The 15,367-nt window shown below is 43.1% G+C and overlaps 1 protein-coding gene across 1 annotated transcript; it reads left to right on the top strand.

The window, feature by feature from the left end:
- The first annotated feature begins 7,221 nt into the window (after window positions 1-7,221).
- On the top strand, window positions 7,222-13,208 carry PLK2 (polo like kinase 2). The gene is made up of 14 exons (XM_424739.8): window positions 7,222-7,531; window positions 7,830-7,937; window positions 8,112-8,228; window positions 8,417-8,546; window positions 8,825-8,912; window positions 9,327-9,422; window positions 9,650-9,848; window positions 9,944-10,091; window positions 10,506-10,603; window positions 11,248-11,371; window positions 11,634-11,874; window positions 11,973-12,102; window positions 12,196-12,306; window positions 12,425-13,208. The coding sequence occupies exons 1-14, from the start codon at window positions 7,298-7,300 to the stop codon at window positions 12,614-12,616; spliced, it is 2,016 nt and encodes a 671-aa protein (XP_424739.2). The 5' UTR covers window positions 7,222-7,297; the 3' UTR covers window positions 12,617-13,208.
- The last annotated feature ends 2,159 nt before the right edge of the window (window positions 13,209-15,367 follow it).

Here is a 15,367-nt window from a genome sequence, read left to right as displayed (position 1 = left end):
TATTAATTTTCTTTTATCCATCCTGTCTTAACCACTACGTGCTGTTCTTGCTGTTCTTACAGAGGCTGGCAGAGTTACTTCTGTGTCTCTATTTCCTAGATACCATGGCTTTCATTACAGGCCTGTTAATTTTATTTTATCTTTTTCTGTGACTTCACACACAGAGTTTTCTAATGACATGATTTAATACTTAGGATTAGTAGTCACAGGATGTTACACCAGTAAGCTATGTGTAGTGCCAATCACTTTTAAATGTGCTCATAAATATATATAAAAAAAATTATTTGAACCTGGGAAAGCTGTAGTGAAATATTAGCTGGGCTTGATCTCAGTGGAGAAAAGAGTGCGGGATATTGTGTCTCACAGGTGACATAGTTGTTTTACTTGGCTCTAACAACAGCAGCTTTTTTGTTTTTTAATAGACCACTTTTCCCTTCTGAGCATTTGTTTATTTGCTCTGCTCAGGATTGCTTCTGCTGTGTCTCACTTGTGTAGCAAAGTGCCTCTGAAGCACCTGCAGTGCAGAAAGTGCTGGCTTGTATCTAATTACCAAGTAACCCAGTTTTCTGTAGGCCCTCGACCTCTTTTACATTCAGCTGTAACTTTCCGAAGTTCCTCTAGGTTTATGCATGCTTAACACAGACATCACTGGCTTGCTGAATTTGAACATTACATGCAACAGTTAAGGATTGCAGATAGTGATTTGTATTCCTGTCTGCCAGAGCATTTAGTTATTTATTGCTGTATTGTTTCACAAGCATACTTCAGTGTAGAAAATAGGAAGCAAATCCCTTCAGTCTCCTAAATACTTGATTTCCTTTCTTGACCATCATGCTTACAGTATACAGGAAATAGCCTGTGTGCATGTCTGGTTACTGGTAATATGTACATGGAAAAACAGATACAGTTGTTCTGGAGTATTGTGAAGATAGATAATTGGGAGCTGCAGATTTGGGAGCTTACAAGCAGGAGGAGAACTAACTTTTTACATGGTCTGACGGTGACAGGTTGTTGAGGCACTGGCACAGGCTGCCCAGAGAAGCTGTGAGTGCCCCGTCCCTGGAAGTGTTCAAGGCCAGTTTGGGTGGGGCCCTGGGCACCCTGAGCTGGTGGGGTGCAGCCCTGCCTGTGGGAAGGGAGGTTGAAACTAGAAAATCTTCATGGTCCAGTTCAACTTAATCTGTGCTATAATAACCTGGCTATGGGCTCTGCTCCATTTATCTCATACCTCTGGTTTTGTGTTGTCCGTGCGACCTGAGTGCCAGTAACACTGACTTCTGCTCTGTGTGCTCTGTGCATTCAGGAAAATACTTTCCTACCCATAGAAAGAAAACAAACATCAAGATTAATTGCTAAGAAACATTCCTGTCCTCTGTCCTGCAGCCACTGAAGACAGATAATTGGAAAGGAGAACAGGAAAGGAAACTAACTGACTGAAGTACTGAAATCTTTGTTCTGTTTAGAGGATTTTGACTATTCTTTGGCATTATTTTCTTTAACAAGGAGGCTTTATGTTTAAGATATTTGGGCTTTGAGAAGGGCTACAAAAGCAAAAGAATCTAGACTGTTCTTTTAGGGCACAAAACACTGCTCTGATTGTTCCCCAGGTTTGAAGCCAAGTGTCTCTAATGCTGGGCATGATGCTTTACCATCACATGGATCTTTGTTCCTTCTGCTGGAGCGATGCAGTTGTATAATGGGTCTAGCAGTCTTTTATATTGAAGATGGTCAAATTTGGGGTATAACCTCTATATCATTAACATGCAGTATCATGGTGTCATGAAGTTTCTAACACACCTTCACTAGCATGCTGAAAATCACCAATGTCAACAAAAGCTGTAGCTGCTGCCTGTAGTTACTGCAGGCAGAAGAGGTGACTATAGTGTCAGGGTATCTCACTAAACAGCTTGTGGTGGTCTGCGGTATTTTTTGTTTAAGTGGGAACATAGGAGCCCTCACGCTGCAGGCAGAGGGGACATGATTCCACAGGACAGTGCATGAATATTCTGAAGTGTTTGTTTCACAAGGTTAAACTGTTTTGTAAGGATGGGGTAATGGAGTTGACACCCTTGACTGTCTACCTTGCAGTGCGTGGGGAAGAATGGAGGTTGTACAGTCCTTTACTGAAGGAAACTGTATCTGACAGTATTGTTTTTGCAAACACGTCCTCAGATATTAACCTTGCAAAGCTAAAAAAAAAAAAAAAAAAAGAAAATTATCAACTTTTAGGGGTAGAAGTGAAGGCCTTCAACTTTCAGTCCTAATAGCTTTGAGGTTAGTGTAATCTTCTCTTAATCTGATATGTACAAGAAAAACAAGTTAAACTCCAAAAGCAAAATGTGAAAAATACCACAATGTGCAAACATGTGGTCTGACCTCACTCATAAAAGTAGGGCGTATGACGGCATTACCGCACTTTGCTGAGAGCCTGGGCTAGTGCCTGAAATCAAGCCGTGAGATGTTACTCACCCCAAGTACCACAGGGGAAGAGTGTGAGAGTGGTGAGGGGTGAGAGAAAGCAGTCTTTCCCCAGCACATTCTGACACTTGACTGGACGCTACGTTGCTTCCATTTATCTATCTATACTCAATCTCTGCACCTCTCAGAGATAGCAGTTTATCCTGAGTACGTACAACCAATAAAGCCCTGTCTTTGGGGACCTAATACAGGAACTTATCACTGCCTCAGCTGCAGCTCTTCTTTCCTGCTGGCCCTGGGAGCCCATGCAGAACTGGCACGGTCAGAACAGAGCTAGTCACCTCTTCCAACACTAGCACAGTCCGTGACCTACTGGGCTAAGTACCTGCTTTTTTGGAGATTTTCTGGGAAAACTTATGACTGTCTTAAGCTTTTGGTGGCCTGCCTGCTTTTTAATTGGTTGATCACTTCAAAAGGAACTATAAGAGAATTCAGGTCTTTGGAAGCTTTGCCAAGCTTCAAACAAAGGAAATGAAAATACATGAATTATAGCTGAAGCAAGTTCTTTGCTCCAGCTCTGCGGTACGTTAGGGAGGACAAATGAGTCATATCCGTGTGGAAGGATGATCTGTGGCACTGAAACTCTGCAAGGGTTTCAGGGGATGCACTAACAAACCGCACGGCAGTGTCAGATCAAAGGTTTTGTTCTGTACCGTCCTCAACTCCTGTGCTTTCTACAGGCTGTGAGTACCTTACTAGGAGCACAACAGATGGTGGCCTGGAGAAGAGGGAAGGATTGGAACATAAAAGCAGAATGCAAAGCCATCTCTGGAGTGGTGGAGGAAAGGTGATGCGGAGCTGCTGAGGTAGAAGAGGTTGAACTAGAGAATGAAATGAAGGGGATGGGGCAGAGGAGAAGGCAAGAGAAGTGAGGCTCAGTGAGAGTCACACAGTGAGATTTGCAACCGTTGCTTCAGACATAACTGCCATCTTTTCTGGCAAGTCACAGAGGACCCTGGAGCTTGTAAAAGCCACCGTTTTAATAAATGTTTCCATAGGCTGATTTTCTAAAAGTAAGGTATACTTTATCGTTCGTATGGTGTATATTCAAGTGAAAAATCTGTTCGTGGGGCTCACTACTTCGCATCTTTAAGCAGAGCTCCCTTTTGAACAGACTGTCATATCCCATCTTGCCCAGAGGAGGGCACTCCGTGACCGGCTGCGGGGAGGCCCGGCGGGGTGACAGAACCGGCGCGGGCGGCCGGGCTGCTTGCGGGTGCGATGGCACGGCTGTGGAAACACGAACAGCCCGGTCCTGACCCCCAGTGAAAAAAACAAACTCTAGAAAACTTTCCGAGAGCTTAAATGGGAATCTTATTTTTCACCTTTTATTTTAAAAGGCATTAACTTTCCTTAGCTCTGTTTTGGCACTCAAACCCAGCAGTGATTTACTTGCCAATGGGCTGTGACGTCTGAGGGAGAAGCCTACTTGGCAGTGGAGGACGGAAGTTCAGGTTTTAGACAAACCTGGAGGCCAGGTGGCTGATGCAGATGCTGACTTCAAATAGTAAGAACTTTGGTGTCTGATCACATTCATGGTACTGAAGACAGGTGCTATGGTTCTGTAATGTGCAGGGATCAGACATGCTGCTTTCGGAAATGTAAGCTCTGAAACACCTCTTTTCCAAAAATCTAGGTAAGAACAAGTGGTTGCTGCCAGGACTTTCCCAGAGCAGCCATAGCAGCTAGCTACAAGCCTGTAATTAGGCCAGTTGCAACTCAGTCAAATTCCCATTCCTCACCTGACCCAGAGATTTATGTCTGCCCAGGCTTCCAAGTCCTGTGATTATCAGGCTTTATGGAAAGGCTGTACATGTCTGTGAGAGTGAAGCTGTTGGTATGAGGGATTACTTTTTTTTTTTTTTTTCCCCCTCTGGAACCAGAGACAAAATGCTAAGCCTGGGTTTGTGTTTTGTTGCCTTGTTTCTCAGCAGAGTAACTGCAGTTTGCTTACTGATAGGGCTGGAAAGCTTCTGCCAATCCAGCAGATGAGCTTCTCATGCAGGTTGCAGTATGCTTGAGGACAATGTTGGTGTAACCTGGAGAAAAATAAATTACAGAACTCTCGCTAGAATGGATTCCTCTTGTAAAATACACGAGTCATTTTCAAGTCCCTGTGTTAACGCTGACTATTTTATCCAAACAGTTTTAAAAGGAAAAGTGAAATATATTGATTTCAAAATACGCAGTAGCTCTTCACAGAAGCTAGAAATGTAATTGTGAGTGCACGGGCTTTTAGAGACCTCCGCAGCACTTAAGTACTGAGCTTAGTGCCTGCAGCTCCCTGAGGAGCTATGAAGGCAGGGCAGAACTTCAGAGGCAGTAGGAGGACTGTACAGAAGGAAAGATGAAGTAGGAGGCTCAGAGGTAGGAAAGGGCAGAAACGCAATTTATCAGTGGGTTTAAGAATGCTCTCAAAAATCCTAATTTTTGCAACATCTTTTTCTTTATGAAAACTCACAACGAATAGTGTGGTAAACTTGGCACCTTGAGGGGAACATAAGTGGGAACAGTGCTTAAAGACTGCTTCAGCAAAGTATTGGGGAACAGATAGTCCTAACACTGTTCAGCAGAACACTCTTTTTGTTCCGCTCTAAGTACATGTTCATGACCTCTTAAAATCTATCTTTGGCAATCTCCCCTTTTCCTGACAAAGCCTTCCTTAAACTTGCTCTCTTCTCTTCTCTTCTCTTCTCTTCTCTTCTCTTCTCTTCTCTTCTCTTCTCTTCTCTTCTCTTCTCTTCTCTTCTCTTCTCTTCTCTTCTCTTCTCTTCTCTTCTCTTCTCTTCTTCTCTTCTCTTCTCTTCTCTTCTCTTCTCTTCTCTTTTCCCCTTTCTTTTCTTTTCTTTTCTTTTCTTTTCTTTTCTTTTCTTTTCTTTTCTTTTCTTTTCCTTTCTTTTCTTTTCTTTTCTTTTCTTTTCTTTTCTTTTCTTTTCTTTTCTTTTCTTTTCTTTTCTTTTCTTTTCTTTTCTTTTCTTTTCTTTTCTTTTCTTTTCTTTTCTTTTCTTTTCTTTTCTTTTCCCTTTTCTTTTCCCTTTTCTTTTCCCTTTTCCCTTTTCTTTTCTTTCCTTTCTTTCTTTCTTTGCCATGTGTAGTACCACTCCTTTCCAGAGGAGGGAAAACGTGCACTTCTATCCTGGCTGTTTTCCTCTTCACCCATATTCCTCTCAGCACAGAGGAGCATTAAAGCAAGTTAGAGACAGAAAACAAAGCACCGTGAAATTATTTTTACATTAAGCAACTTATTTTTCAATTACTTACACTAATTTGGGAAAATTTAAGTTGTGTGATGACACTACTGTTGGCCTGGAAAGCCAACTGGTGAGAGGCTAAAGGAAGAGTTGGTGCAGGTCTGAGGAATGAAACCTGAGTATACTAGATTTTTTCCTTATTTCTGTTTTTGTCCCCCACCCCTTTGGCTACATTCTAACAGAATTATCATGACTTTGAAGAGAGAGGGAGGAAGACAGAGGCCTCTGTGCAGGAGGAGTGCATGGCCGGAGCCTAACTGCAGATGGGCAGGTTGTGTAGAGTCCACACAATCCAGTGTATGCACCCAAGCACTACCTTCATAAAGCAATACGTATCTAGAAAAACATAAATATATTTTTGCACTTTTATTTTCTTTATGGAGGTTTCTAATAAAACATACGTACTGCTGTTGACACTGTAAAATGAGTGTATATTACTGTTATTTTAAGATGTGAAAGAAGAAGTGCCCAGGGGAGGGTATCATGCTCTTTTGTCTGGTCATGTCCTCAGATGTCAATTTGTACTGAATTAACTGGACTTCTGTTTTTACCAGCACTGTGAGTAAGCAGAGGTACTCCCAGTGTGTACGAACAAGCAAACACATTTTCAGAAATGAACAGCAACTTTCACACTTTAAAACTTTCCTCTCATGTGCACCCTTCACTCTTCAGGGACCATTTCTTTCAAACATCTGTATTAAAGACCAAGGACTGTGCTCCCCGGTTTCCGATGTTAATTACTCAGCAGGGAGAAATTTTAATGCCAGCTGCAAAGCAGCATCCTGGAAGGAGGGAGAGCATGCTGCAGGAGGTGCTTCCAGGCGGCTGTCCTGCTGCCCCTGGCCACAGCCTTTCGGTGCCATGCACTGCAGCACCGCAAGCAACTGCTGGTGGGAAAAGCTGCGGGCTGCCGGGAGGAGGTGTCTGGAGGAAGAAGAGAATGGGATGTGATGCTTGAAGTACCTTTGGCAAAAAATAAAAATAAAAATAAAATATGAGGATGAGACCCACTGCCCAGGACAGCCTGCAAGCTCAGTACAAAAGGGATGCAGCCGTTCTGCAGTCTGACTAACAGACGCGGGCTGCCCTATACGGCAAAAGTACCGTTGCCTTAGAGGTGTGTTTGGGATGTCCGAAGAAACGTCTTTGTCCGTGAAAACAAAACGTTAGTGCTGCCTGCACCTGTCCCGTCGTCAGACAGCTCCGGAGCCCAGGGTTGTGGCTGGGAAGGAACGGCTCGCCGTGTGAGCAACGGCCAGGGCAGCAAGGCGCGCCCAGCACTGGCCTTCCCTTCGCTGAGTTCCAGCCGGGAGTGACTGCGGGCGACCGCGGTGCCCTGAGCGCTGCCTCGGCGGCTGCACAGGGGTTTTACCCGGCCGGGCCGGGCCGTTCTGGGCAGCAGCAGGCGGGGCCGAGCCGCGGGGCGGGGCCGGCCCACTCGGCGGGGCGGGGCCTTCTCCGGCATATAAGGACGAGCCGGGCGCTGCTCGGCGTTGGGAGTGCGTCGGGAGCAGGGAGGGAAGTGAGACCAGTGGCAGGTGGGAGACGGGCGGGACGGCAGCGCGGAGATGGAGCTGCTGCGGACCATCGCCTACCCGCCGGGCGGCGGCGGAGCTTCTAGTACTACCGCCGCTGCCAGAGGCTGCGAGGCGGCCGTGGGGAGGGCCGGCAGTGCCGAGCCGCGGAGAAAGAAGGCGGAGGAACAGCCCCACCAGCACGCGCACCCTGCCGCCGAGGTGTCCCGGATTATAACCGATCCCACGACGGGGAAGCGCTACTGCCGCGGAAAGGTGCTCGGAAAGGTAATGGCCGGACCTGCGCCCGCAGCCCTGCCCGGGGTCTCCCTGCGTCTGTCGCGGCCGGGGCCCCTCTCGCCCGTACGCCGAGCCGCGCCTCCTGCGCCGGCGGGGACCGCGCGGATGTGCGCTGTGTGCGCGTCGCAGCCCTTCGGGAGGGAGCTCTGCGCACCTCCGTATCTGAGCTGGCTGTCCTGTCCGAAGGAAGTTACGCTCATTGACTAATATGCGAGCTGCTGAATGACTCAGTGCGGGGCTTCTTTCCTACCTGCTCTAATCGCGTTTTTCTCCCGTGTTTCTTCAGGGTGGATTCGCCAAGTGCTATGAGATGACAGATTTGACAACAAATAAAGTTTATGCTGCGAAAATCATTCCTCACAGCAGAGTAGCGAAACCTCATCAAAGGGAAAAGGTGTGTGTGCGTGAATGACTTCTTTATTTTTTTTTGTCCCTCAAACTCTCTTTGTGTGCTGGATTGCCCAACCCTTTTCCTGGAACAACTCCAGCAGAGCTGTCTGCTCTGCGCTTCCCAGGCTTGTGGTCACACGGCTAACAATGCTTTTTTCCTCCTCTCTTATCTCTCCAGATTGATAAAGAGATCGAGCTGCACAGAATGCTTAATCATAGACACGTTGTGCAGTTCTACCACTACTTTGAAGACAGAGAGAATATTTACATTCTTCTGGAGTACTGCAGTAGAAGGGTGAGCATCAACAGGGAGAAATCCAGTATTTACTTGCTTGGAATCTGTAATTAATTTAAAGGTCTAGGGTGTAAAAAGCATTTTTCATGGCTTCTTTAGTTCAACCGTGCATTAATTTTCATTTACTGAACGTGGATCGTGTGTGTGAATGCTCAGTGACACGTCTGCCTTTGTTTTTTCCTCTGTAGTCAATGGCTCACATCTTGAAAGCACGGAAGGTATTGACAGAACCAGAAGTACGATACTACCTCAGGCAGATTGTGTCAGGGCTAAAGTATCTTCACGAACAGGAAATCTTGCACAGGGATCTTAAGCTAGGTAAGTTCTGTTCCTCGATGACTTCTAAAAACACATGTTTTTCCAGCTCTGTCAGCCTTGTACCACTTTAAACTTGTGTGCCGATAGTTTAATTAATAAGATGAGCTTAGTTTGCTTATGTAGTGGGAAGCTGGAGTGTTTGAAGGGTGATACTAAGTATTGATAATTTAAAAAAAAAGTCTTGGCTAGCTTCTGGCTTTGAATCAAGTATGACTCAGCACCTGTGGCAAATGCATTCCTGCTTTGCAAGAAGACTAACCAGAATTTCTTTCTGCTAGGTAACTTCTTCATTAATGAGAATATGGAACTGAAACTGGGTGACTTTGGCTTGGCAGCAAGGCTGGAACCACTGGAGCACAGAAGGAGGTAGGAGCATTAAAAAAAAAAAAGCCTTGTAATGTACGAAACCAAATTCACTTAGAAATGAGGGAGAGATCCTGTTCAAAGGAAGAGCTAATTGTGTTCTGGAGTTGAGATTTCCCCTTCTAGAAAAGCTTGCTGTGTTTTGACGTTGGCATTCCTCCTCCGAGCATTTGAATAATAGCAAATGCCTGAGGCAGGATACCTGACTAATAGTGCAGATATGAGTCTGCTTTTCCTGTATCATGAAGACACTGTGAAACACGTCTGCACTATTAGCATTCATAAAAGTCCTTCTTAGGAGTCTCTGAGCTCTTGCCTGAACTTGAGAGTAAAACCTGCCCTATGAAAAATAGCTTCTTTCCTCTTTCTCTCTGAGCTCCTAACCTAACCTGCCTCTGTGGCCTCTTTGATTTACAGAACAATATGTGGCACACCAAATTACCTCTCTCCAGAAGTCCTCAACAAACAAGGGCATGGCTGTGAATCTGACATCTGGGCCTTAGGCTGTGTAATGTAAGTACTTTGCTGCCTTTGAAATAAAATATTTCTGTCATTGGCTTAGGCTTTTAAGAGTTCAAAGGAAGTGGTTGCAGTACTATGTTGGTTTGCAGCCCCTTTTAGATGCCTAACCCAAGTGCAGAAACTCTCCTTACTAGGAGGCAGATAAAATGTTTGCAGTAGTTGCAGGCTGCTGTTGTGGGCGCACAAAGCGAAGTTGGCTTTCTTTTGTTTTTTAACAGGTACACAATGCTGCTGGGAAGACCCCCATTTGAGACCACAAATCTTAAAGAAACATACAGATGTATAAGGGAAGCAAGATACAGTCTGCCTTCATCTCTCTTGGCACCTGCAAAACACTTAATAGCTAGCATGCTGTCAAAGAATCCTGAAGACCGGCCTAGTTTAGATGAAATAATTCGACATGATTTTTTTGTACAGGTTTGTCTTATCTCTTGTTCTGGCTTAAAACCTTATCTACCTTTACAAATGCACCCTGTGGTCTGAAAATTGCTTTTTCAATCTCATTTCCACAGGGCTTTACACCTGACAGACTTTCTGCTAGCTGTTGTCACACTGTTCCTGACTTTCATTTGTCAAGTCCTGCTAAAAATTTCTTCAAAAAAGCAGCTGCTGCTCTTTTTGGTGGTAAAAAGGATAAAGCCAGATACTTCGATAATCACAGTAAGTGAACTATAATTGTGCTTGAAACTTATCTCTAAGCCATCAGTGCTGTGCTGGTAATATACAGCTGTGAGATAGCATTGAAGCACCTGTATCTATATCTCTGCTTCTTTGGATTAGGTTTGGCCTCTTTATCAATAAGTGTAGATGGCAGGCTGCAACCTACACCAACATACATAAGTAAATGCTTCTTCTGGCATACTGACAATCTATATGGGCCATCTGTTAGCCAGTTTACTCTCACAGATCTGTGTATAATGGCACTGCTGTTCTGGGAGACTGTGGCTGACTTAAAAGTGCATCTGGAAGGAGACAAACCACAGCTAACATGTTAGGTTCTCTAATGCAGGATATTGAGCAGCACTTCTAGATACATCATCAATACTTTTTTGGTTTTATTTTCCTGTGTTGCAGATAGACTAGCTAAAGAAGATGAAGAAATTTACAAGCTCAGGCATGATTTGAAGAAGACATCGATAACCCAGCAGCCCCAGAAACACAGAACAGATGAGGTAAATACAAGCGAAGTTCAATTCAAATCCAATAACAGTTGGGTGGAGTAGCTATAATTAACTTATATTTGACTTGGATTTCAAAGCTGAAGCTGTACACAGCGTAATCAAGCTTAAATGATTAGCAGAGTTGCTTTAAGAGAGCTTAACCAAGCTTCAACAAAGTATGGTAGCCTTTGTAGAGAGACTATCTATTTTGTCTTCTGAGTAATTACAGTATCTGCCTAGCATCCATTGTTGTGTGTGTGGAAACTAGTCTACCAGGTACTCTTTCCCAGTATTCCTTATGCAAGGCTTCAGTTCATGAATAAGTAGGGATTCTTAAAGAATAAGCTGCTGAGTTCTAACTCCTGCAGTGTGGTGTTCAGGCCTGCATGCAGTTGTTCAGTCTTCAGCTTTTCTGCCCTGGCAAAACATTAACAGTGTTTAAGGTGTAAACTGAACATTGGAAGAATAGAAAGACCTGATATCATTCTTTGAGCTCAGTATAATGGCAGTTCTTTGTACTTTGCAGGAAGGTTAACACCAGTTTTCTTGGAACGTATTGTTTGTTGATAGGCAGGAGAGCCACGCAAAATTTTGCGATAAGACTTGGCTCATGTGAACATCAAATGTAACATGTTTGACATTGACATCTCTTCTAGGAGATCCAGCCCCTTATCACAACAGTAGCCAAGCCAGGAGCATTACCAGAAACAAAGCAGATTGGAGACTCTATTCGGATGATTGTCAGAGGAACTTTAGGAAGCTGCAGCAGTAGCAGTGAATGTAAGTGCAGCAAAATATCTCTAATTCCAAATCATGCACCTACTTTCTTCATATCTCAGATGTGGAAGCCTGAAAAAGCAACTGTTTTCCTCCCCACCCCCTATTTTTGGTACTTCACATTTTACGGCCAGTATCTTGGATGAAATGAAACTAGAAAGCCAGAAAGGCTGACCATCTTAAAATTACAGTCTAGATAAATTAAGACTTAGAATTAAAGCCTGCTCTGAATGGTCATGTCAGTCTAATAATCCCTCTCTTTCAGGCCTGGAAGACAGTACCATGGGAAGTGTTGCAGATACAGTTGCAAGGGTATTGCGTGGATGTCTGGAGAACATGCCAGAAGCAGACAGCATTCCCAAAGAGCAGCTGACAACATCCTTCCAGTGGGTTACAAAATGGGTGGACTACTCTAACAAGTATGGCTTTGGGTACCAGTTGTCAGATCATACTGTCGGTGTCCTTTTCAACAACGGGGCGCACATGAGCCTTCTGCCAGATAAGAAGTAAGGATGATTACCAAATAGATTACTAACTTGAGATCAAACAATTTCAAGTTCAAATTGCTCATTTCTGACCTCTCTTTTTTTTCCTGCTCTTACAGGACAGTCCACTACTATGCTGAGCTAGGCCAGTGCTCTGTCTTCACAGCTGCAGAGGCTCCTGAACAGTTCATTAGCCAAGTGACTGTACTCAAGTATTTCTCCCACTACATGGAAGAGAACCTCATGGATGTAAGTTCAGCACATTCTGGATTTTGAGCTGTAGAAGCGAACCTTAAGCTAAGCGAACTGAGTGCTTAATGTGATATATATTTCCTTTCCTAGGGAGGAGATTTGCCCAGCCTAACAGACGTACGCAGGCCTAGGCTTTACCTCCTACAGTGGCTTAAATCTGATAAAGCATTGATGATGCTCTTTAATGATGGCACATTTCAAGTAAGTTGGGTAGCATCACCTGACAAAATGCTTCTACAGTACTTCATTGTAAAACTAGCTAAGCAGCAGACACTGAGATGAGAAAGTATACAAACAGGAGCTCTCTTCTCTTTTGCAGGTGAACTTTTATCATGATCACACAAAAATCATCATTTGCAATCAGAGCGAGGAGTATCTGCTTACCTACATCAATGAAGACAGGATATCCACAACGTTTCGTCTGACAACTCTTCTGGTTTCAGGATGCTCACTGGAACTAAAACGTAGAATGGAATATGCTTTGAACATGCTGCTGCAGCGATGTAACTGAAGGGACCGACTCCGTTAAACCAAACGGACCCTCTTGTTCACTGTGAAATCTACAGTGGGGATATTGAAGCAACTAGTATGTTGATAATGGGGATATGTGGTGGTACGAAAACTTGACTGTCATAGTGTGCTGGGCACACTTCTCTTACAGACGCCTGAACCTACTGTTGGACTAAAATGGTGTGACAAGGAGTTCTTCGGACCGTAGTTTTCCTTGCTTCCTGTGTGTGTTAAAGATATTTTTGACTTGAATTCTGAGCAGAGTGTGACTTGTTGCTCCCCTATAAGAGAGCATTTTTGATGGAGTTAAACTGTGAATATGCATCTGGAAAGGGAGGGAAGGGCAAGCTCCATGGTTGTGGAATAGCTGTAATAAGCAACTTCTAGCTGCTTAACTGTGAACTATGGCCATACTTTCTTTTTTTTTTTTTCCCAAAACTATCCACACTTGTGGCTGGCAAAGTGCATTCCTTGTTATAACTTTTTTATTTATTACAGCCCAAAGTGAAGTATTTATTACACTAATTTTTTTTTTTGGACCTTGACATTTTGAATATAATTCTGTTGGAAATAAAGTGAATGGAAAACCTGAACCACTGATGTCCATTCTTTTTACAGTACAACTTAACAGCCCTTACTGTACCTTGGCAGGCTTAAAAGCCACTTAAAAATAAATGAAAGTAGTTGGTTACCAGTCAGAATAGGAGTGATGAGCTCTAGAAATGAACAAACTGTACATAACTGTGCACACAAGCATCAGTATTAATGAAGCTACAGGATGATTGTGTAGATACTAACACTTAAGTTACTGTTCTAAGAGAATAATTCAATGCTGGGACCAGTACAAGGAGGACCTAACCTGTAGTGCAATCCCATTGCTCCTAAAAGTACAAATGTAAAAGCATTGGCCTTCCTAAAGGGAAGGGAATGCAATATGTCTATTAAATTATGCAAGTAGATTGGATTACTGAGGGCTCATGACTCAGTATGGGAGGGGAATGTCTTCTTGTGGCCTGGGTTTATTTCTCTCTACAAGTAGTACAGTACTTAGACCTAAATGCGTGGCATTCTTTAAACAGCTGATACAGCAGAAAGCAGTACTTCAATCGTTTATTTGGATTAATCTTCATATAACTGAACCAGGTCTGTTCAACAAACAAATGTCAATTGTCATCAGTATTTCAGTCAAAGCAGCTCAATGCAAGAAGCAGGCAGTCAGTGTACTGAAGTGCAGGCTAAACAAAGTAAAGATGGCCCTCCAAAATAGGGAGCTGAGGCTGTAGCACTAACTTTCTTCATCTTGCAGCAAGCATGTGTAGAAGTGAGAGTTTTGCCTATACTGAATACTATACATTAGGTAGTATTTATTTGCTTCTCAAGTCTAGACAGGAAGACATAATAGAGTTCTTCAGATGGGCTCTTTAATACAATTCTAGGCACTTCAGTGAAGTTAAATATGTACTTGCTGAGGTGAGATGAATTCAGCTTTCTTCAGGGGACAATGATTGATTGTATTCCTGGGAAGCCGTCTTACTTCATTATGGTCATGCTGTTGAGCCCTTTCCTCTTACAAAGGAAGATATCACTTTTTCTTTATGTCACCAGCAAACAACTTAGAACAAAAAATTACTTGTTCTATAGTACTCAATTTATTCAAACAGAAAAAAGCATAGTTCTTTTTTTGAAGGTGTGTGTGTTGGAGAAACTATGAACTTTTACTCCAATTACTATAATTTCTTTGAGTATTGAAGTTATTTTCCTGCGGCTGAAATTCAGGCTGCTGTAAGTAAGTAAACAGGCTTCATATGCAGGATAATTAAAAGTGGGTATAAAAGACCCAAATCCTATTCTAGAATACTAATTGGTTGTGGACAGCTGTAACAGACTTCACTCAATACAGCTAAGTCAATCAGTTGTCTATGTGCCATACATATACGTAGTACCAGAATTCTTGGTGTTTTCTAAACTCCTCTGTGTCTTTCGGATTAGTGCTCTGTATCCTCACCTCTCTTTTAACTTTCATATTGCCAAATAAGAGAGGCTTTTGGGTCAGGATAAGGAAAAATACCCATTTCGAAGTACACTGTCTTTGCCCTAGTGCTGGCTTTAGAACTTGTAACATAAGGACTAGTATCTAGAACAAAGGTTCTGAAACCCTTTCCCAGGGTGGATCGAGTCTTAAATAAGACACTGTAGTGCAGTAATTGACTTCCTTTACTCAATCACAAAATCCCTGTGGTAATTCTGCATTTGAGAAAATAAATATTAAAAACATACTTGTCCACTCCTCATTATAACACGTGTCTTACGTTCTCCTGAAAGAAAGTCCTGTGTTGTGGATTTTCTGCTTGTGATTCTAATTTTTCTATTGAAAAGAAGAGCAAACATAACAGGATCATTTACTTTGGGAGCATATTTATTTGAAGGAAAATATAGTGATTAAGGATGAAAGTTGGCACATAGGTTTCTCTAGGCTGAGTGGTGTACCCAGGAAATAACATTGTCACAAAAAAGCAAATACTCTCTTGTACTCATATGAAAACATATTTATCAAATATTAAAATACCTTTTTGCAAATGTATACGTATCCTTGCATAGCCCAATGTGGAAATCCGCCCAGCAGACAAATCAGGGAAACAATTCAAATAGTTTGTGCTTTAACATCAAAATAATAATGCATTACCCAGGGATGCTGCTAGTGTCTCAAGTGTTCTGGGCCATTCTGTAATTCATTTACGGTGTTCTGAAATTA

The sequence above is a fragment of the Gallus gallus genome, chromosome Z (assembly GCF_016699485.2).
Source record: "Gallus gallus isolate bGalGal1 chromosome Z, bGalGal1.mat.broiler.GRCg7b, whole genome shotgun sequence".
Lineage (NCBI taxonomy): Eukaryota > Metazoa > Chordata > Aves > Galliformes > Phasianidae > Gallus > Gallus gallus.
This window is presented reverse-complemented; position numbering and strand designations above follow the sequence as displayed.